General features: G+C 39.3%; 1 protein-coding gene, 1 non-coding gene and 1 pseudogene across 12 annotated transcripts in view; 1 reads left to right on the top strand and 2 right to left on the bottom strand.

The window, feature by feature from the left end:
• The window catches only part of TIA1 (TIA1 cytotoxic granule associated RNA binding protein), a 29,907-nt gene extending 18,907 nt beyond the window's left edge, over positions 1 to 11,000 (bottom strand). For 7 of the 11 annotated variants that reach the window (XR_009009850.1, XM_057557821.1, XM_007175546.3 and 4 more), the window contains exons 1-2: positions 10,713 to 11,000; positions 2,458 to 2,554 (exon numbers count right to left, since the gene is read on the bottom strand). Coding sequence is in view for 10 of the 11 variants with exons in the window: in XM_057557821.1 (XP_057413804.1) it covers positions 2,458 to 2,554; positions 10,713 to 10,738 (123 nt within the window). In the remaining variant the exon portion in view is untranslated. Of the gene's footprint in view, positions 1 to 2,451; positions 2,555 to 10,712 lie in introns of all 11 variants that reach the window. The other 4 variants (XM_057557820.1, XM_057557824.1, XM_057557822.1 and 1 more) reach the window with 1 other exon arrangement.
• Positions 11,001 to 11,274: 274 nt separating this feature from the next.
• TRNAG-CCC (transfer RNA glycine (anticodon CCC)) lies at positions 11,275 to 11,345 on the bottom strand. Its single transcript has one exon. It is a non-coding gene; the product is annotated as a tRNA-Gly (tRNA).
• Positions 11,346 to 13,104: 1,759 nt separating this feature from the next.
• LOC103003670 (phagosome assembly factor 1-like) lies at positions 13,105 to 14,273 on the top strand (annotated as a pseudogene).
• The last annotated feature ends 9,670 nt before the right edge of the window (positions 14,274 to 23,943 follow it).

Raw genomic sequence — 23,943 nt, 5'->3', positions numbered from 1 at the left:
TCTGATGACAGGTGAAGCCTGGATGTTTTCTGATAAATTAAAGAAGCAGAAAAAACACCCAATATTTTACACCCATCAGTACAAAATACCAAATGACTTTTTAATTCTTTCCATAATCTCCTAAGCAGAACTGTTAAAATAAGAAACTAATTGAAAAGACTAGGATGATAACAGAAGAAAGAAATATGCCATTTTGTTTCAAGCACAATTAACAGTTAAAAAAAAGTCACTGGCAATGATTTTAAAGAATTTTAGAGCAAGGAGGCAACCACAAAATTGATGACATTGAAACTATCCATTATTTTATTTTAAAAACATTAGAGAATATAAAAATGTTTTTAAAATTGTATAATCAAACTAATGCTATATTTAATGGGAATTCTATTACCAAGATCAATGTTGACAGGCATCAGAATGTGGTTAGAAAAGTGGCTTACACCTAAGAGTAGGACAATCAAATAAATAAGAATGTTCATTTTACTTAATTTGTACCCAGAAAAAAAAAAACTACTTTTTAGATTAAAAAAAAATTCTAAGCATATACATTATCAGCCTTTATACTCTAGGGAGTATAAAATTCCTAAATATGAACATCAGTGCATCAATGTGAATAGACTGGAATTTAGACTTTAATAATAATAAAATAATGATAAGGAGGAGGAGAAGGAATAGTTAATCTAAGCCTTTGAGTGACCAAATCCAAAATTTATACAAAGTGGCAGAGGTAACCTAGCTAGCCTTTTTTGTAGGTCCAGCAGTCATTAACATTTTGCCTAGTGATCTTTAATAGGCAAATATCTAGAAAGACCCAGACACAGAGAGAATAGCAGCCTACAGACCTATGGAGAGAATAGATCAATCTGGGTTTACATCCTTGCTTTGCCCCATTTCTGTATATATTAAATAGGAAGGGCTTCCCTGGTGGCGCAGTGGTTAAGAATCTGCCTGCCAATGCAGGGGACATGGGTTCGAGCCCTGGTCCAGGAAGATCCCACATGCCGCGGAGCAACTAAGCCCGTGCGCCACAACTACTGAGCCTGCGCTCTAGAGCCCGTGAGCCACAACTACTGAAGCCCGTGTGCCTAGAGCCCATGCTCCGCAACAAGAGAAGCTACCGCAATGAGAAGCCCGCACACCGCAACGAAGAGTAGTCCCCACTTGCCTCAACTAGAGAAAGCCGTGCACAGCAACAAAGAACCAAAGCAGCCAAAAGTAAATAAATAAAATAAAATAATAAAAAAAAAAGGAATAACATCTGCTTTGTAATGTTTCTATTGAGCATTTGTGATAAGGCATCAGCATTAAAATAACAGGCAGTAGGCATTCCATAAATGCTATCACTAAGATAAGGAAGGAGCCCCAGATGAAAGATTGGTTTTAAATTCTCCATCATAGTCCCCTATCTCTCCCTCTTGTCTTTCTCTAAGGGTACAGAAATCTTTTCTTCTTTATCCAAAGGCATACAGATATTAAATGTGATAAGAAAACACTTCAGAAGAGTGTAAAGGACAAAAAACATCTGTTGAATCCATCTATATTATATGTAGGTGACCCTACCACATTAGGAGAAAGTTTTTTTTTTGGTTTTTGGCTGCACCCTGCGCCAGATGAGATCTTAATTCCCTGACCAGGGATCGAACTGGCATTGGAAGGCAGAGTCTTAACCACTGGACCACCAGGGAAATCCCAGGAGAAAGGTTTGACATTTTAAAATCTGAGACAACAAACCAAAGCCAACTGGCTAAATAATTATTTTTAAAAATACCAAGTAAAAAAAAGTTAAATTGAAATACAATAGAAGAGAAAGTAGTAGATACAGACACATATGATTTTCTTTCCTGGAGAAAAGAAAATCAAAAGTTTAAAGGTAGGAGAGACCAGGGATAAAAGGATTTCTCTTTAGCACTGTTGTTCTCATCAAAAGAATTTTAAGGTGCCTTTTAACACACATTATGACTCAGGATTAATACCAATTAGATGAGTGAATTCTATGTTTTTTCTATACATTAAGGTCTGATGGATGGGCACTGCCACAATACAAGAAAAACTTGCATCATGACCTTCAAAATTAAGTTAAAAACACTTTCACAGTATCAAAGTCTATTATTTTTTTTACCCAATTTCCCATTTTAATTGTAATAACTGAATTTCTAGTTTAGCCAATCAACTGATACCACATATAAAACAAACAATTCTGATGCCTCAATACACTTTAAAACAAGAGCCCACATATAGTTGTCATCTGCTTTAGACATGATTAGTACCATTCTCTTCTTTACTTACTAAAACAAACTTTGTGGCCAAAACGGATTCATTACAAATTTACTAAAACCCCTATGAATTTAGACTGTATAAACCAATTTAAGAGTTCCTGGAAGTAATGGATTTAAATAATGTATCATGGACAACCTCAAAGAAAAGAAAAAAAAGAAAGTTAACTAAGTAAAATACCCTTACATCCATAATCATTTTGCAGTTTTTACAAGGTCCAATCTGGCTAAAGAGCTGGAGAATTAAAGCTTCTGTCACATCTCGGGAAAGGTTACCGACATATCTGAAACACAAAGAAAAACAATTCATCATTTTAAATATGCTTCTTTTTTATCAGTTCCTGAAGTTGATTACTGGAGAGTGAATATGGGGAATAGGTAGATCTTTGGGATCTACTATTTGGGATCTACTATTTGGGAACTTTTTAAAAGTTTGTGAAAACTTCAAAATCTCTTTCAAAACATATGGAAGATACGTTACTTGCAAATATATTAATGAGACACTGTTAGCAGAGGGGAAGCTAGTGTGTGTCTGTGTTTTTATTCAAGGTTGTACAAATAAAACCTGTTGCTTGTTTCTAAGTTTCTAGGCTTACCTTAGGAAGATATGCTTAAAATCTCTCAAATGAATCATTAAATGTGTAGAACATTTTATACAATCGATCCTGGAAAGCTTTGCAATTATTTCTACTTCTACAGTATTACTGAGAACATTAAATTTTCTTCAATTTTTAATTCACATGATTTCCCTAACACTGTCCAATTTAGGTATACTTTGGCTTACACAGTAAACATATTTTTGAAAAATCATGGATAAATCACTTATCAGGTGTTGTACATGCTCACAAAAGAATCGGAAACCTTTCAATGGGAAACCTTTCAATGGGAAACCTTCCACTGATCAGTGATAATAGAAAGGGAGTAGAAAGAGTCTAGGAGAGACTTTTAACAGATAATATGAAGTGGTGACTAACAAACTTAATTAGTGTAAATAATGTATTATAAGACCACATGACTGGGATGATCCTTACTTTTTCTGGGGGAAGGGGGATGATCCTTATTTAAAGGGTTTATAAATAATGGGATTTTAAAATGAGATTACCTCCAGACATGTTAGAGTTAGAGGTTTATTACTTCTGAAATCAGAGAATGTTGTCTCCCAACAACTGTAGTTTCTCATTCTTCTGCTAAGAATCCTTCAGGGAATGTGATGAAAGGTATGGCCTCTCTCCCCAGAAAAATAAACATCTATACATGCCAGAAAGTGTGGATTCAATGCCTTCCTTCCATTTACCCATTCAACAGAATATTGAATGCTTACTGTGAAGGCACAGGTATAGGTTAAAATGGCAAAGGGAGAAGTGCTGAGTCTTAAGGAACAATGAACAATTCCTTTATAGAAAAATGCTAGTCAATAAATGTAGACAGAGAGCATTAAATTAGCAATGTGTAAGCCCGACTGAAAAACTGACTCAGGCATGAACCATTAATGGATATAAAACTATTAGGTGAAAGGTTGGTAAGAAAATGGATATTTGCAGGGTGCCTAAGTTATCACATAGATCACTTAACAACTGCAAACGGAAAACCCACCTTAAAAGTGAGAGCTTTTGGCCACTTTGACCCAGTGTTCAAACTTTAAATCATTTTATGGATAAACAATGAGACATTGTGTGTACAATATGAATTATATAAGATCATCTATGAAGTATTCAAATCAGAAATATCTAATTGACTCTAGCTAAGCTTAAATTTAGATCTAAGTTTACAGGATATTGGGCATATAAAACAATTACACAAATCCAGATGTGGGATATTATATAAGGTGACTTATTTGATTATCTTCAAAAGATTGTCCTAAAAAAAAGTAAAAAGAGGGGAAGACTGTTTTTGATTAAGAGGGACTTAAAAGACACTGACAACCTAATACAATGAATAATCCTTGACTGAATTCTAGATTAGGGTTGGGGGGGGGCAATAGCTTTTTCCTACAGAATTCTAATTAATAAATGTAGAAGAAATGAGAGAAATCACCATTAAAACACCTTAGTAATAATCGCTACTGGCAAGAATTCTTTGATACACCTCCCTCTCTGAAGTGAAGCTTAATTTCCCTCTCCTTGAGGGTCGGCTACTCTTAGTGACTCAATTCTAACTGACAGAGTATGTCGAGAAAAATAGTAATCAGTGTACAGTGGAGAAACAGTACCCTTCAAAAGTGCCACAGTAATGAAAGATATCTCCTTACATATTACAGGAAAGAGACATGACAACTGAACACAATGTGGTATCTTGGATTAGATCCTGGAATAGAAAAAGGACATTAGTGGCATGGGGAAATGGTAATAAAATTTGTAGTTAACAGTACTGTACCAATTTTAATTTCTTAGTTGTGATAACTATATCATGGTTATATAAGTAAGATGTTAACATTAAGAGAAGCTGGGTGAAGGTCAAATGAGAACTCTGTACTATCTCTGCAACTCTTCTGTATCTATTCTTACCCGACTCTTGTGCCTATAAGAAATCCTAAGGATTGCATATGTCTAAATGAAAAAAATGGCTCTTCTGAAAATTTAATTCTAACATCTGCTTTGCTAAAGGTAGATAACCTAGTGACAAGTTGAACAGTATTTAGGGAACCCGGAGTCTATCATTTACTCTTTGCAAAACTTTAAGATTTTCTCAGAAATATTTTCTAAGTGATTTACGTAGTTTGAAGATAGCTAATAATAATAATAAAAGATACTTTAAAAAGCACTAAGGTCTGTATGGCCTTTATATTTGTTTATTTAATGTGGCCTGCTATATACTATATGTTCCAGGAGGCTTTATCAATTAACTCTACACACAGCTGTTTAGAGAAAGTCTCTTCAGAGGAAGTTACACAACTTGCTCTCAACCTTCGACACCATTACAATAAACTACAAGTAACATATATACTTGTAGTTCATTCCCATTTTTATATAAAAATGTTTCTTTAGTTGTCCCATACTTTGTCACATACTATTCTGTTTCTGAAGTGAAAGGATTTCCTCTTAACAGCATGGATTTAAGTTACCTGTGTAACAGATTTTTTTTTTTTTTAGGCTGCCAAATATCTTCCTGTTTTTAGAGAAATCCTCACCCTGTGGCAAAGCCTGACTCCTCTTCAGAAGATGAAAAGGCTAAATATGGTTATATAGTCTCCCTTGCATGTGATCTGGGCTAGCTCAATTACAGATACCAGTCCTGAACACAGAAGACAAAGATAGGGGTGAAAGAAGCAGAGGCTGAAGAGAATCCACTTTGGTGGCAAACAGCCGCAGAGTTCCACGCCCAGTGAAAGTGGAAGCTGTAGTATCAGGTCCTCAGTAGGTGTGGCAGTAGTATCCTTTCTGGGATGGTCTGTGGCTTGATTAGGACTGTAGGCCTGACAGTTAGTTGTCTCTCTTTCCTGAACATTTTCTAAGCCAGGTTCCATAACCTTCCTGCAAATTCTGGGAGTGTCCAATATCTTTTTAAACAAATTTCTTTTATGCCTGAATTTTTTTGCAGCTTGCGTTTAAGAAAATTCTGAGTGATACAAAAATTGATACTGGAGCAGTTGTAAGCCAAGATTCCCTGTCACAATGTCAACTGGACTACTAAACAAAAATGTAAATTTCTTACATTTATATAGTTTTAATTTTTCAAGATGCTTTTTATTCAAGAACGTTAAAATATCCCTTTCTATGTGTTCCATGAACTTTTTGTTAACAGCATAGACTGAAGTATCCCATATTGATATTTATTATATCACCTCTGAGATCATGTACCAATCTGGTGCAGAACTGGAAAGTAAACATCCTCCTTGGGCAACTGGATAAAATATGAGTATAAACTGTGTATTAGTTAACAATGCTGACTCCTTAATATGTAGTCTCCTTAATATGAAAATTATATTGCCGTTACATAAGAGAATGCCCCTATTCTTAGACGTATTTAGCCCCTAAGCGTCATGATGTCTTCTCAAATGGTTCAGCAAATTTGGCTATTAGCAATTGGTAAAGCCACATGAAAGTTATCTAAGTCTACAACATACTATTTTTGCTACTTTTCCATAGGTTTTAAATTTTTCAAAATAAAAAGCTTCCTGAGGGACTTCCTTGGTGGTCCAGTGGGTAAGACTCCGTGCTCCCAATGCAGGGGCCCTGGGTTCAATCCCTGGTCGAGGAACTAGATCCCACATGCATCCGCAACTAAGAAATCTACATGCTACAGCAAAGATCCCGCGTACAGTAAAAATAAAAAATAAAAAATAAATAAATCTAAAAAAAAGCTTCCTGAGAAAATTCAATGGAAAAAGTCATCAATGCTAGTGAAAACTTGACAGTTCTGGGATAGGATTTCATGTAATTTAATATATATTTTAAAAGCTGATATTAAGTTCAAACAGTTATAACATTGGAATCCAAAACATTTTAAATATTCATTTTGATTAGTACAGCTCTAGAAAATTTAAGCTACAAAGAAAAATTTACAAGGCAGAATGCTGTATTGGGTTTGTTATGAGCCACAATCGTTGTATAAAAATGCAGACTTTAAAAAAAAAAAAATGCAGACTTTGATATGAGGCCTCTGAAAATCTGAGTGAAAAACATGAATACATTTTAATCTAATGATAAATTTTGTAAGAGTAGATTTTTATTTTCATTCATACTATATATCTACTATCTAGAACCCTGCCTGGAATATTTAAGTGCTCTATAAATATTTGTCAAAGAGGTAACTGTACTCTCTCAGAATTACTTTTGAACATTTGCAATTTGCTAGGGAATTAACCCATTTTGCCTGAGTCACTCTAGTTCAGGGGGAAAAGGTGTATGTCTCCTACTAATTATGAAATTATGACAAGAGTATATTATATGTCACAGGGAATACAGTCAATATTTTCTAAAATAACTATAAATGGAGTATAACCTTTAAGAATTGTGAATCACTATACTGTACACCTGTAACTTATATAACATTGTACATCAACTATATTCAATTTAAAAAAAGAAATTATGTATGACAGTAAATGCTTGTTGTACATAATACAAATACTATATACCAGCATCATAACCTTACTATTTTTTTTAAATTAATTTATTTATTTATGGCTGTGTTGGGTCTTCGTTTCTGTGCGAGGGTTTTCTCTAGTTGCGGCAAGCGGGGGCCACTCTTCATCGCGGTGCGCGGGCCTCTCTTGTTGCGGAGCACAGGCTCCAGAGCAGGAGCGCAGGCTCAGTAACTGTGGCACACGGGCCTAGTTGCTCCGCGGCATGTGGGATCTTCCCAGACCAGGGCTTAAACCCGTGTCCCCTACACTGGCAGGCAGATTCTCAACCACTGTGCCACCAGGGAAGCCCCAACCTTACTATTATTTAACAACTGTCTACTCTTCACAAAGGACACTCTGTTGCATGATAGCTGAAACCCTCTTATTTTATCAGCTAGCACCTCCTTCACTTGGAGATCAGACCATATGCAGCCAGCCAACTCTTGGTACTCCCAGGGGATTGGTTCCTGGACCTGCCCCCTCCCATGGTTACCAAAACCCATGGATGCTCAGGTTTCTTACAACTGGCCCACCATATCTGAGGGTTCCACTTCAGTGGATACAGAGGGCCAACTGTACATGAACCAGTCTGAACGGAAGTATCTAACACTATGCCCAGAAGACTTATTAATAAGATATCCATGCTCTCAGGACAGTTCTCGTTTTTAATTATATTTTACAACAAACTAACATTCTAGATGGCTGATAATTACGCGTTTGCAAATTAAAGTTATTGCCGACTTCACTCTCATATTCAACATCCAAACCACTGGCAATTCTCTATTTTCAAAACATTTCCAGAATCAAACCACTTCTCACAATACGGTTGACCCTTGAACAACATGGGTTTGAACTGCGTGGATCCACTTACACACATGGAATTTTTTCACTAAATATGTACTACATGATCCACGGTTGGTTGAATCCACAGAAGCAGAGGTCTGACTGTAAAAGTTATACATGGATTTTTGACTGCTTGAGGGCTGGAGCTCCTAACCCTTGCATTGTCCAAGGGTCAACTGTACATTTCCAGAGTACTGCTGACAAGAAATTGAATACTGGCAGTCTCTAACAAGGCACTGCTGAACACTCATTTGTGGCAAAGGAAGGCACTTCCTCTGAGCCATTCAGGTACACAGGTAATACTGAAATTCAGACTGTATCTTACCCTCAAGAATGAGTAAAATCTTGATTCACTGCTTGAAACTGTACCAGTTTTTAAAACAAATTTATTGATCACTTACCATGGACCAGACATTGCTAAGAACATATTAAAAGCCTCTGACTCCCAAGGTTTTTCAAACAAACATTTTATATTAAAAATAGAAACATTGCTGGGAAAAATTAGGGATGAGCACCTACTCATATTTAATCAAGATTGGTCTGACTGGAAGAATGGGAGTTTTGGTTGAGAAAGGTAGAAGCGAGGGAGGGGATAATAGGAAATGTTAAAGCATGGACTACTTTGGGGAAAAGATTTTTGGATGGGGTGTTCTAGTAAAGCATACAAAGCAAAATTAGTCATGAATGTAAGTGTCAAGAGTTGAGGACAGCAGAGTTGCAGGATGATGAACAAAAGGGTATATGACTTGGGATGAGTTACTTAAATTCTAAGCTTAGCTTTTCCTCAGCTGTAAAATGGACCCATTTACTGCAGAATTCTGATGAGGATTACACAAGCTCATAAAGCACTTAACAGAGAACACATGGCAAACGGTAAGTATTCAATAAATAAATAATAAATAATTTAAAATAAATAAATAAATAAAACTTCATTAATTCTCCTGCAATGGTTGGTCCCCTGTGCCCAAGCTAGTACTGCTTGCTTTTGTAGACTGGCCTGGGAAAGCTTAAGTTGTCTTCATTATTTGATACTCCCAAATCAACGTACTAAAAAGGTTAAGTTCTCAGATTATTTTTGGCAGTTTCTGAAATTAAAAATTTCAAAATAAGAATCTTAAAGACATTATAAAAGATGAGTTCTTAATCCAATATGCTGCTGGCTATCATACTTCTAGCGAAGAGGCAAGAGGGAAAAAAGGTTTCCATAAACTCTATGGGGCTGATTTTTTAGGGAGTATTCATCTACAGATATAATCTTTCAAAAGACAAAAGTCATGCGCTAATTGCTGCATCCTATTAAAAAGACACATAATGTAACTAACATTATGAGATAAACTATCAAAAGTTTACCTATTCATTAAGAAAACAAGTGACTATATTTCTCATATAGATTACAAAACTGAAACTATTTTGGTGGCAAAAAAAATAATTGATTACGTTGTACTTCGTAACAACTGTGATATCCAGAGAGTTGCAAAAAGAAACCTAAGAGTGTATTTTTATTGCCTTGAGTTCTCAAACTGCCAGTATTCTAAGAACAAAAACAAAAAAGCTACGTCAAAAACTCATCGGGCTTTTTCTTCTTTTCGAGAAAAGCAACAAAGGCAGGATCACCTCAGCGGATAATATTTCGAAAAAAACAAAGGAGAGGGGGCGGGGAGAGCAACACGACAAAGAAAAGATCCCAAACTAAGATCACTTAACACTAAGTCTAAAAATTCTCAGAGGTGACTAAATATGTTAAGGTACTTATCAATTGTTGCTTCATTAAAAACTCCCCGCTCCTTCAACGACATGTCAATCAGAAAAGTAGCAAGCGACGACAAAAATGCATTGTATCCACTTCCCCTCAGTTGATATATACCTCCGGGGTCGAGTTCCATTTTTAAAAAGCAGTTTCAAAATCCTTAAGGGGTCCGATTTGGGGCTTTTTGATCGGGGGAGGGGGTGCCACAGAAGGAAAGCCACAGAGAAGTTCAAGAAAAAACATTTGGCTTTTTTCCAGTTGGCAACTGCGAGAATAAAGTTTAAGTCCCTGAAAATCAGTATAAGCATTTTCAAGACAAAAATTCTTATCAACGAAAGACAATGAAAGAAAGAGTTTCCAGAGAAAATGAAAGTAAAATGAAAGGGAGACGGCCGTAAAAATCAAGAGGTTAATCGAGAAGCGGGAGAGGGGGATGGGGGGAGAGAAGAAAAGCGTAGAACAAAAAGGCTAGCCGAGTTCTAAAAACGGGTTTGAATGAAAATCTTTTCTCCACGCCTAAGACCACAGAGGGCCCGGGACGAGGCCAAAAGCCACGCTGTGGGGTAGTTACGGTGTAGGGACTAATTTAGAGGGCTGAGCCCCGTCTCCGTCCATCTCGTCTCCTCACAGCCCGGGTCTCGGTCCCTAGGCATCCCGGTGAGCGCTAAGGAGAGGAACCCATGATATCGCGGCGTCCGCGGGGAACAATAGGCTGGGGAGAGGCGCAGAGCCGAAGCTTCGCTCCGGGACCAACACCATCCCGCCCCCCTCATCGCTGCCCCAGACTCACAGAGTCTTAGGCATTTCGTCCTCCATGGCTGCTGCTGTCGCGGCGGCGCCTCCGGGTCCAGCTCTCTACCCTTTACTACCTCACAAATCTTTCGAGCTGCTATGTCTGTGAAATAGCGGGGATTCTCGGCCGACCAGAGATTACTCCGCCCCCTGCTTCGGCGGCAATTACACTAAACCACCCGGCCCAGCGCGAACAATGAAGCCCCAACACAAGATGGCGGCGAGCCGGGAGCCTTGGAGCAGCCAGCGAAGTGACCCGGGCGGCGCAGGCGCAGAAGAATCTTGCACTTTCAACCTTCTGGCCGCCAGGCTGCACCTCAGTCCTTATATTCACTCGTTGCGCAGCCGCTCTTCCAGCGACGCTCGGGGATGTCTCAGATTGCGCAGGCTTAAAGGTTAACTAGTTCATGACTTGAGTAAACTTTTTTGAATTCCACCTCCAGATTCGAATGTGTCAACAGTAATTTATAGTGAAATATAAATCTTCATGGAAATGAAAAGTAGTGTTTCCAGAAGAAGAAAGATTATAAAAATTATTTAAGGGAAGGACAAAAGTTGAATGCGCCGCCCGGGAATCGAACCCGGGTCGCAAGAATGGGAATCTTGCATGATACCACTACACCAGCGGCGCTCACGGAAGCTCGCCTTGCTGAAATGCTTTAGGATTACGTACAAGCAAACGTTTATTCCCGGAAGATTTGTTTATTTATTTAAAAATAAAAGTTAATTGAGAGTCCATATAATCTGTTACTTTTCATATAAGAAATGATTTCTTTTCTCTCATTCCGATACAGTTGAATGGATGTTCCTGCTTTTTCTGTACGGAAAAAATCTCATTAAAAAAAAATTTTTTTTTTTTAACTTAAAAGAGTTTCAAGGGACTTCCCTGGAGGTGCAGTGGCGGGACTCGGCGCTTCCACTGCAGGGGGCTTGGGTCCCATCCCTGATCAGGGAACTAAAACCCGCAAGCCACACAGCGCGGCCAAAAACCAAAAAGTTTCATTAAGAATTTGTCTTCTTCATATATACACTACCAAATGTAAAACCGATAGCTAGTGGGAAGCAGTCGCATAGCACAGGGAGATCAGCTCGGTGTTTTGTGACCACCTAGAGGGGTGGGATAGGGAGGGCGGGAGAGAGGGAGAAGCAAGAGGGAAGAGATATGGGGATATATGTATATGTATAGCTGATTCACTTTATTATAAAGCAGAAAGTAACACACCATTGTAAAGCAATTATACTCCAATAAAGATGTTAAAAGAATTTGTCTTCTTGGTGTTAACCAAATTTTTGAGAGCCTGGAATGTATTTCTAGATCTTAGCGGAATTTTTCTTTATATTTGAATTTCCTTGGTATATTCAATGTATACTGGAAAATATTTAAGAAATAGTTATTTAATGCAAATAGGTCCCAAGAATTCTAAAACCAACTGACTCAGAATATATACAAATTTCAGCCCTCTTCCAGGGAAGCAGAAAAATTAGGGCTCTGAAATGTACTTCAGTATACTCATTATGTATTTTGTATTGCATTTCATAAGTTATGTAAAAGTTTTTAAACATTGGAAAATGTACATGCCCCAAAATGTGGTGTTTTCTTTGGACTAGTTCCTTTAGACTTCGATACTTTTGGATAACCATTTTTAGAATTGTCTTTAGAGTCTGGTGCACATTCTTGGGATTTTATTCAAAGATATCAAATATTAGTCTTTTGGGGATGAATAAGACAAATGTTAATAGTGGATAGTATTTTAAAACAACTTTTTGAGATGTAATTCACATAACATACATTTCTTCCATTTAAAATATACAGTTTGGGAGTTCCCTGGTTGCCTAATGGTTAGGATTCCGGGCTTTCATTACCACAGCCTGGGTTCAACCCCTGGTCGCGGAATTGAAATCCCCCAAGCTGGCAGCCAAAAAGAAAAAAAAAAAAAAAAAAAAAGGAAAAAAATGTATAAAGATAGAATGTACAGTTCAGTGTTTTTTATAGTGTAATCACAGAGATGTGCAACCATCTCTATAATCAATTTTAGAACATTTTCACCCCCCAAAAAATGAAAACACTTACCAATTAGAAGTCACTTCCTGTTCCCCATTCCACCCCTTGCCACAACCCACTAATCTTCTGTCTCTACAGATTTGTCTATTCTGGACATTATATTGTCCATGAAAAATTTGATTAATAGTCAATCTAAGAAAGAAATAGAGAATTTTATTTGAGCCAACCTGAGGATTATAGCCCGGGAGACAGTCTTTCAGAAAGCTTTGAGGACTTTTCTGCCCATTAGAAGTTAATGCACAGGGCCGCCCGAGGCTGCTGCCGGTCAGGTGAGCTCCGGTCTGTCTGCGCTGCGGCAGGGAGGCCGCCGGATCAGCGAACCAAACCAATGCTGGGTGTGGAGATGGTGCCTCAGCGTCCTCTGGGAAACGAGCAATGGGAATTTGCACTGGTCTCCTCTAAGCCATCACCTCACCTCTAACCTGGCTCAGGATGGGATCAAACTATTAGAGACTTAAGGTGATTGAAATATATGACTTGACTAAAGTAAAGTTAAAATATTGTGGTGTGCATTTCAATTCTCAAGCCATAGCTCCCACCACTGAGCAGATTGACCAGTTTTTCGGTGCAACCCATCCTGGAGTGTACAACTCCACTGAGCAGCTCTTCCACCTCAACTTCAGAAGACTGTCTTTCTCTTTTCAGCTAGATTCATGGACCAAGGCTCCCAAGTACGAACCCAGTTTTGCCCATGGTCTGGCTTCTCTCCAGACAACCCAAGAAGCAATTGTGAAACGAATGTACATCTACAGTGGAAACAGCCTACAGGATACCAAGGTTCCCATGATGCCCCTGAGCTGTTTCCTGGGCAATGTGTGTGCTGAGAGTATAGATGTTCTTTGAGATGGAACTGGACCCTCAGGTTTATGACTTCGCCTACTTGCTGCGGGTTGCGGACCCAGCGTATTAGCAGATGCCAAGATGTGGGTATTTGAATTCTTAGTGTATTTTGGCAATTCCTGCCAAGATGTTCTTAGCATGCTTAGCTCTCCACACAAGGTCTTCTACAAGTCAGAAGACAAAATGAAGATTCATTCTCCTTCTCCTGATAAGCAAGTTCCATCCAAGTGCAATGACTACTTTTTAAACTACTTCAATCTTGGAGTGGACATCCTCTTTGACGCGAATATACTCAAAGTGAAGAACTTTGTCCTACACGCCAATTACCCTGGACATTATAATTTTAACATTTATCACCACTGTGAGTTCAAGATCCCACTAACTGTAAAGAGAGAAAACACAGATGGTCAGACAGAAACATGCATGACCTACAGCAAGGGGGGCAACATCCAAGAGCTTCTGGGCCATCCTGTGGAGAAGCCTGTTGCCCTGCACAGGTCCTCCTCCCCAGACAACACCAACCCCTTTGGCTCCACATTCTGCTTTGGTCTTCAGTGGGTGATCTTTGAGGTCATGCAGAACGACCACATTGCCTCAGTGATCATTTATGGCCCTCCCAGGCCTGGTGCACACCTGAGGACCACGGAGCTCCCCTAGGATCAGCACCACCCATGCCCCTCTGCCCCATGGAACTGTGCATCGCATCCTATTCGGCAGGCCACCCTGTGGGTTTTCTTGGACACCTTGTCAGTGTGGAAGGGCTGTTGTGATATTTTGAGTTGGAGCTCAGGCTGGGTGCTCTGCCATGGGGTGAGAGGCCCAGATATTCCTCTGTCCATTCTCAGCCTGCTGGTGCCTACAGGGGACACAGACTGCAAAGAGAAGCACAAACTCTGAGCCTTGATACCTGGACCCAGGAGCTCTCGGCTAACATGTAAGGGGAGAGTGGTCTGTCTCCCCTGACCCACACACATTGGGAAAACTTGGGGCTCTTTCTGTGGCTGAGGACCCAGGCACCCAGGACAAGGACAAGGTCCTGCCTTTGGCCCAACATTGCCACATGACCCTTAAGGCAAGCAGGTAGCATGTCCATAGTACTTGGTTGCAACTTTTATACTACATCCACTATAGTTACTGGATGAGCTGGCTGTGGCCAAGGTGGCCTTCCTGCCCTTCCCTGTTTCTTTCTTGCATGCACTCCCTGCCAGGCCCAGTAGGCACACCCAACTGGTTGAAACACAACTTTCTCCCATCAAGGTACGTGCCCAGGCCTGGTTCCCACCTCTCTTGGAGCCAGGCTTCAAGGCCGCCTGTTCCCCTACTCTGCCCCAACCTGGCTGGCAGGGCTGCATGTTTCCATCCTGTTTGCCTCTTTTATTTAATGCCAGAGTTGTAGCCAGAGACAACTTCCTCCTTTTTTGTGTTTCAGCATTCTGCTCTGCACTGTGGGCTTGACTCCCCTTCCCCGACTCTGGGCAGTGTCCCCTGGCCAGGCCCATTCATAGCTCAAGTCCTCTGGGGTTCAAGGAGGGCTGGGCTGCTCAGTCTCTTCGTGGAATTTGCTAAGGAAAGTAGCATATGTGCTTTAAAAATATTAATCCTTTTGAAAAGAATTGAGAAAAGAAATGTATAATTTTATTCCATTTTTAATTATTTTCATTTAGCAACTTGTGATACATAGATGACAATTTTGTGAGTTTTTCAAATGTGTGTACAGATTTTTGTAAATATGACTCTTTTGTAATTAACTCATGTACAGCCTCATCCTGTATAGTTGAACAATGAATGTGCAGGGGACCTGCCCCGGGCGCCTGTATGGTGCCTGGGCCTACAGCCAGGCTTGTGTGGCATTCCCATGACTTTGTGACTGATTGGTGTCTTCCCATGTGGACTGTGGCCTGGCCAGAGACCCCCCCCACAACCCACTGTGGGGCAGCCAGGACTGTTCCCATCCTCTTAGAATGGGGGAAACTTCCTCATGCCCTGCCTGTACCCCTCCTCCAATAAAGACCAATGCCCGGGGCTTCTCTGGTGGTGCATTGGTTGAGAATCTGCCTGCCAATGCAGGGAACACGGTTTCGAGCCCTGGCCTGGGAAGATCCCACATACCGTGGAGCGACTAGGCCCGTGAGCCACAATTGCTGAGCCTGCGCGTCTGGAGCCTGGGCTCTGCAACAAGAGAGGCCGCGACAGTGAGAGGCCCGTGCACCACGATGAAGAGTGACCCCCACTTGCCGCAACTAGAGAAAGCCCTCGCACAGAAACGAAGACCCAACACAGCCAGAAATAAATAAATTAAAAAAAAAAAAAAAAAAAAAGACCTATACCCTCAGCAACAGCTTACCACGTGCTGTTGCTGGGATGTCTGTACTTTGAAAAAAAAAAAAAAGAGAGAAAATGCACAGTTATATACATTTTGAAGACAAAGAGTTATATATCAAATGATGTATTGACAGTTTACATAGTCCAGATCTGCATGTACAAGGCAAGTAGTGAGTCATCTTGATTAAGGATTAAGAAAGCAATGTGGGGATTCCCTGGCAGTCCAGTGGTTAGGACTCGGCACTTTCACTGCCCAGGCTGTGTCCAACCCCTGGTCGGGGAACTAAGATCCTGCAAGCTGTGTGCAGCAGCCAAAAAATAATAGCAATAAATAAAATAAAATAAAATAAAATACACTTGAGCTGGAAGTGAAAACCCTGTTTAGTTGAGAAGGAAAAGAAATAAAACACCCCCATGTTCAATGCTGCCTCATCCCTCATGTTATGTCTGATCCCTCATGTTATATCCTAAGGAATTACCTTTCTGGTGCCAGGAAGAATTGCTCTTTACCATCAAGCAGGCATTCCTGTGTCTTTTAAGGAGATCTGGTTTATGTATAATTGTAGAAGCACAGTGCACACTAAAAAGGAGCATTGGCCCAAATGAGCAGAGAGAAAGTTTCATGTTTAAAATTTTTTTGTCCTGCCTTAAAAATAGTTTTATTTCATCAATTCCCTCTTTTGATCATTAATGTTTTGATAGAAAACATTAGATGATCAAATATTTGGTCCCTTGATGCCACCTGTGGTTGCTTACCTGCCCTGGGTCTGTCATGTCCTTCCATTCCCAGTTCTAAAAGCCTGGTTCTTTCTTTCCTTTTAGGGAGATTGTACTGGTGTAATGTCTGTCAAGGACTGACAGTGAATTCCAAGTTGCCCAATAGGACTTATGTCAATTTTACATTGCATGTGCATTGTGCATGTTCATTATTTTATAGAGAACTATAGATGTAATCAATAGTTTTAAGCAGTTTAGATATTATTTTAGTAGAAGTTGGTGATACATAGCACGAAATGCAAGAAACCATCACTTTATAAGTTACACAAACTGTAGTCAAAATTACCAACAGGAGTAAGAATGCCATTAGTAAAGATTTAAAGCAAGATCCCCCCGAACCAAACCTTTTTCCTAGTATTTCTCCTAAACTGGGAAGAAGATCATTTAGAGTGGAAATTTGCGTTTTCATATGTGTCACAATATGGGTTATATTAGAAGACTCTTGGGAAGCAGTTAAAATATCTAGGGCCATGTGATTTTATAGGACCTCTTTTCTCATCGTGGAAACTTCTAAATTGAGCAAGCTAATGGCTTGGTTACTATCATTTAAGGCTTGCTGGGTGAATTTTGTTAAAGCCTCTGTGAATAATGACATCTTCTATTCCAAGTGAAGGGATAAATATTGTGGCCAAACGATCATACCAGTGGAAGACTGATTGATCCCAGTGTGTTCACATTAAAGGCAAATTGGCAGGGACAGTTTCAAAGGCTACCTCTAGGTGACCTTGTGCATGAGTAAAACCAATTGTGCATCTTCCTAACCAACCTGGGGAGAGACAAGGCCATAAAATTGTTCGATAAATCCATTGGATCCTAGTAGGAGCTAAGTAACATATATATATATATATATATATATATATATATATATATATATATATATATATATATATATATATATTTATATCCATTACCTCTTTTTTTAATTAATTAATTTTATTTTTATTATATTTTTGGCTGCATTGGGTCTTCGTTGCTGCGCACGGGCTTTTCTCTAGTTGCGGGGAGCAGGGGCCACTCCTCGTTGTGGTGCACGGGCTCCTCATTGCAGTGGCCTCTCCCGCTGCGGAGCACAGGCTCCAGGCGCACGGGCCTCAGTAGTTGTGGCAAGCGGGCTCAGTAGTTGTGGCTCACGGGCTTAGCTGCTCTGCGGCATGTGGAATCTTCCCGGACCAGAGCTCAAACTCGTGTCCTCTGCATTGGCAGGCGGACCCCCAGCCACTGTGCCATCAGGGAAGCCCTAAGTAACATATTTAATATCTAGTGAAAAGGAGTATTTATAGTCAGGTTCTGAACAAATGTCATTAATTGGCTGAATAAGAGGGTCCCACTTAGTGATATCAGTGGTAGCTGGCACAGTCCTAGCATATCTTTCTTCTAAAATAAAATTTCTAAGGGCCATCCAGTTAGAGTCTTGGAGAGAAGAAATCCACCAAGGTACACCCAGAAGAATCAGCCGTAGATTATTGACTGTAAAGCCAACAATTGAATTAATTTTAAACCCTACTTAGGCTTTGTGCCCATGATAGAAAAAAATTGATATATGCAAAAGTCCACGAAATCAATAAAACACTATAAATAATCATATAAGTCAGGTCCAGCATCTCAAGATAGCTGTCTACTTCTGATGTCATTGTCTTCTTGTCCTAGTGTGGGTGTAGTTTCTCTTCTATTTGAGTACTGTTTTAAAGTGAGTTGAGGTCAGCAGTCTTCTCTATAGACCAGCCCAGTGCAGGGCCCTTCTAAAGTGGGAAATAAGAATCCAAAAGTCAATTTCCTTTAGTTATACTGTGTATGAGCTAGTCAAGTGTACCTGGTAAGGGTCTTTCTATCTAGGTTGGAGATGGCCCTTTAAATAATGTCTTTTCCCAGTATGCATAATCTGCCTGGTTGCAGGTCATGGGGCACCTGATCTTTGCCCAAAGACAGACTACTGGGATAAGCTTCAGAAGGAAACTTAGAATGTCCTTTAAAAATTTAATTAAACTTTACAATAATATAACATAGTAATGAGGAGCCCTTCAGGAAGTGAGTCTTAGGTAGTAAATATAAAACCCCAAAGGCACGAACAGCACTAGAATTTAATATCCACAAGTAATTTTTCTCTCTAAAATTATCCTCATTTCCACCAAATATAGCCAAATTAAGACTAATTTGTTTGCAAAATAAGCCTGGCTTCAATAAACATCTTAATTATTTACATAAGTGTAATTGATTATATAGGCTCTTTAAATTGGCTTTGCTGGAAGTTTTCATAAGGAATCTCAGGTTAAACTTTTAAAAGGCCTGTCAAGGGTGGGCAAGCCACATCAAGGTCTTGCTATCAGATTCTGCCTGTGGTATCTATAGATTTGGATGAATTCCTCTCTTCTCAAGGTCCCCAAAATATCTCGAGATTCCTGCACCAGCCAGCAGGTGGACTTCTTTATTTACCTGGTAAGGCTGCTGAGAACACTGAAAGCAGGGTACCAGGTTGTTTTCCAAGGGGCTTTATAGCTCCATAAAGTTCACCTTAGTTCTTTAAAGTTATTTGGTCATATCTGATTCTATCATATTCTGTAATACAACATTCCAGTCAAAACCATGGTAATATAACCAATGTTTCCAATTATGTCCTGTTATAAGGAGAACAGATTCTTATTGAACTTATACAAATAACTATACTGCCTAAAAATAAGAATATTCACTAAGACTTTCCAAATTCTGGAGTAATTAAGTTGAGAGAAAGGATAAATATTTCAATTCTGCTTAAAAACGTACAACTTACCAAGTTGCTATAAGTCATTATTAGCTTAAGAGGAAAGATTTCCTTAAAACTGGAAAACAAAGATTAAAAGCCAAAAATATTTCAGACAAAAAGCCATAAAAATTATAACCGTATTCATCAGTTCACTCAGTCCTAAGTAGCTAATCCTTGTTGATCTTGATCATCTGTTAACAGTTTATGAAGCCATTTGGTTTTCCATTAGAACTCTTTAATTTCTTACCCAGATTAGTGGTATGATTTGAAAGATATCAGAAACCTGTACTTGTCACAAGGTTCTTTCTATGAATATTCTTGAAGATGAAGCATTTTTTTTCAAAAGCATCGGAGTACAACAATAGCTGTCCGTAAATGATAAAAAGACTTTAAAAGGTACGGTTTGGGCTTCCCTGGTGGCGCAGTGGTTGAGAATCTGCCTGCCAATGCAGGGCACACGGGTTCAAGCCCTCATCTGGGAAGATCCCCTATGCCGCGGAGCAACTGGGCCCATGAGCCACAACTACTGAGCCTGTGCATCTGTAGGCTGTGCTCCGCAACAAGAGACGCCGCGACAGTGAGAGGCCCGTGCACCATGATGAAGAGTGGCTCCCGCTCGCCACAACTAGAGAAAGCCCTCGCACAGAAACAAAGACCCGACACAGACAAAAAAAAAAAAAAAGTATGGTTAAAGATCTAATTACAATGCAATTGACAAAGAAACTTGGTTTCATCAAATCAAGTTCTTTTTCTTGCTGGCAAATTTTTTAACAGAGATTATAAGATCTTATTTGACTTCTAGTAAACCTAGTACTTAATGTTGATGGTTCCACAGACATATCTGTTATCAGTTAAACCAAAAAATTTAAACTAATTTTGATACCAAATATTAATTTAACATTAAATATTTTACAGATCATGTGAACCTGAAATTCATTTGGGTTAGTTTCTTTTATATTGCTGAGTATTTACATAAGAGCTCAGTTTTATTTAAGCCAATTAAATAGAGCTAATTTACATTAATTGGCTTTTAATTTTGATAAAGCCATCTGAAGGTAAAGATATATCATATCTATAATGTACACACGTATAGACAGACACAACCAAAGATCTCATAGCTTCATTTTCAAATCTAGTCATGAATCAGGTATTACAATATAAACTCACTAGTTTGTAAATAACAATTGGAGTAAGTTAAGTTTATCTGCATGAGTTTAAAAAGGCCTCTTTTCCACCTTTTTTCCTCTCAGTCTCAGGAATTGGAGATGGTTTATATAAGAGTAAGGTAAGAGTTCCTGAGAGTCCTGGTAGAACATTTACATCTCAAGGCATAGGGAGAGAAAAGCAAGTCCCTCCTACAAGATCTTGTTCCCTTAGGGTCCGAATTCTGAGAAGATGTTTATCAAGCTGGCATTATATAACTACATATGCAAAGCCAGTTTGGGAATGTCAAAAAGAGCCCCATCTTGGTCATTTTCAGGGCGTGACTTTCCACAGTTCCCAACTAAGTAAGCTCTTGCAGGTATCAGTTCCATAAGTGTGATACATAAGCCCAGCTGGGGTTCCCATAGGTGCCTGTCTGTCAGGGAGCTGTTTGGCCTTTGAGGAACAATTTCCCATTATTAATTTGGTAGCCTAATTCAACACCTTTCTGAGAACAGTGCGGTGGATCGCATGCGTGCTGCTTCTGAGAATAGCTCCTCAGAGAGTTAACCTTGGATTGGTTTGACTCTTTTACATGTCTCTGTTTTTCCCTCTGATAGTCTAAAACTGCTTTGGGTGCTCAGAGCACTAGATGATCAGTCTTTACATCATGTGTCTCAGGAAGAGCAGAAATGACTTAATAGTTGTACTGGGATTCCCTGTGAGACTGCTCCACGTCACAAGGATTAATCCTCAGGCATTTCCACTAAGTTCTCAGTTGCCTGAGGACACCTTGTGGCCAGAAGGAGCAAATGTCCCTTTTCTTCGGAGTGGAATAATTCAGCCTCTCATTTCACTAGCCATTTGTTTAGACCATATATCTACTTGTTTTTCAATTAAGCCAAATTTAACAAAAACCTGGCCACCTATCTGGGTTTCCCTGAGCCTCCCACCCAGATCCCCCTAAGTTCCTGCCTAAGAAATGTACCAGTGCTCCTTAAGACTCCAAGTCTTAAGTAAAATCAGCTTGAATAAAATTTGTAGGACCATCACTTAAAACAATAAGATCTGGATATCAGGAGAACTCACTGGAACACCTGCAAAGTACTGAGAAGCCAGTGGAACTCAAAGGACCTGAGCTGGTACTGAACAACAACCAGTTCAGGTAGTCTCCAGGTGTCCTCTGATGGGTATCTCTGATATCCTGCTGGCTATGCCATGCAAATGTCTATGAAAAATTATTAGTAGTCAATCTAAGAAGGAAATAAAGAATTTTATTCGAGCCAATAGAAGACAGTCTTTCAGAAAGCTCTGAGGACTGTTTTGCCCCTTAGAAGTTAAAGCACAGTTATATACATTTTGGAGACAAAAGGTTATATATCAAATGATGTATTGACAGTCTATGTAGTTCAGATCTCCTTGTGTAAGGCAAGAAGTGGGTAATTGGTGACCCCTTACAAGATTAAAAAATAAATGTTATATCCTAAGAAGTTACCTTGCTGGCACCAGGAAAAAATTGTTTTTATGGTTGAGCAGGCATTCCTACATCTGCTAAAGAGATCTGGTTAATGGATCATACAGATGTACAGTGCAAGAGGGGTAGTAGCCCAAACAGGCAGAGAGAGAATTTTATGTTTAAAAATTTTCTTGTCCTGCCTTAAAAATAATATTATTTCATCAGTATAAACAGAATAATAAAATATGCAGTCCTTTGTGACAGGCTTATTTCACTTAGCATTATGCTTTTATGGTTCATCTATGTTATAGCATGTTTCAGTACTTCATTCCTGGGCTTCCCTGGTGGCGCAGTGGTTAAGAATCCGCCTGCCAATGCAGGGGACACGGATTCGAGCCGTGGTCCAGGAAGATCCCACATGCCGTGGAGCAACTAAGCCAGTGGGCCACAACTACTGAGCCCATGCACCACAACTACTGAGCCTGTGCTCTAGAGCCCACGAGCCACAACTACTGAGCCCGTGTGCCACAACTACTGAAGCCCGCAAGCCTAGAGCCCGTGCTCCGGAACAAGGGAAGCCACTGCAGTGAGAAGCCCGCGCACCCAACGAAGAGTAGCCTTCACTCGATGCAACTAAGGAAAGCCCGCGTGCAGCAACGAAGACCCAACGCAACCAAAATTAAAAGAAAATACTTCATTCCTTTTTTTTTTTCCAAATAAAATTCCTTCCTATGGACATAGCAGAAGTATTTTTTTAAGCTTTGAAAAGTTTGTTAAAACTTTATTATTTTATTATATATTATATTTATTTTAAAAGCTTTATTAAAAACTTTAATAAAGTATTAAGGTTACAACTGTGTTGTCCTAAATTAGAAATAACATCCAGAAAAGAATCAGGGTTATCTTGAAGCAAAAAGACAGCTTTATTGTTCACAGGGTTTGCAAACTGGGGATACGCAGCCCTCAGCTGAAACTGAAATTGTGTTCTCAGTGAGGGAAAGGGGTGAGGGATTTTTAAAAGTGAAACCCTCAGAAGCCATAGCTGGGAGACTTGTAAGGGGATTGGATGGCCCTTGCAGAATGACTACAAGTCCTCCCATCATGATCAATGATTGGCTGTCATTGGAGCTTCTTGATTGGGGCTTTTCTAAGTAGGACCCTTAGCAGAATAAAAGTCTTTAAAGTTTTTGTTCGTGGTTTTTCTACGAACACGGAGTATGTGACTGAACCCCAGGTCTGTCATGACTGCCTGCCCCATTTTATTTTTGGCCCCCGTTAGCCACACTGGTCCATTTTCTATGTTCTTCCTTGGGAGATTTCTCTTATTTTTTACTTTTTCTTAAAGGACCTTATTTTATTTTCAGAAAAGTAACACATGCTCACTGTCACAAGTGGAACAATGTAGATAAATAAGGAAATGATTAATAATCACCTTATCCTCCCCCCATTAGTTTGTAAGCTTCCACATCTTATTTTGCATGCATACAGATGCACATGTATATAAGTACTTTGGAGTTTTGTTATTTTAAAAAATGTGGTTACACCATGGATATTACTTGCAACTTCCTTTTCTCGCTTAAACTTGCATCATAGATATTCTCCAGTTCAACTAATATGTATCTAATTAATTGTTATTTTAAAAGCAGCAAAGAGTCCACAGAACATGCCACAATTTTTTCTGTGGCAAATTGAATAAGTGATAAATGGCATTCATTGACATACATTCAGGTTTCACCTGTTTTTTATTTGTTTGTTTTTGTACCTTTTAATCTCCCTCACCTATTTCACTCCTTCCCATGACCTCTCCTCTGACAATTACCTGTTCATTCTCTGTAACTATGATTGTGTTTCTGTTTTGTTATGTGTGTTCATCTGTTTGGTTTTTTAGATTC

Source organism: Balaenoptera acutorostrata, chromosome 12 (assembly GCF_949987535.1).
Source record: "Balaenoptera acutorostrata chromosome 12, mBalAcu1.1, whole genome shotgun sequence".
NCBI lineage: Eukaryota > Metazoa > Chordata > Mammalia > Artiodactyla > Balaenopteridae > Balaenoptera > Balaenoptera acutorostrata.
This window is presented reverse-complemented; position numbering and strand designations above follow the sequence as displayed.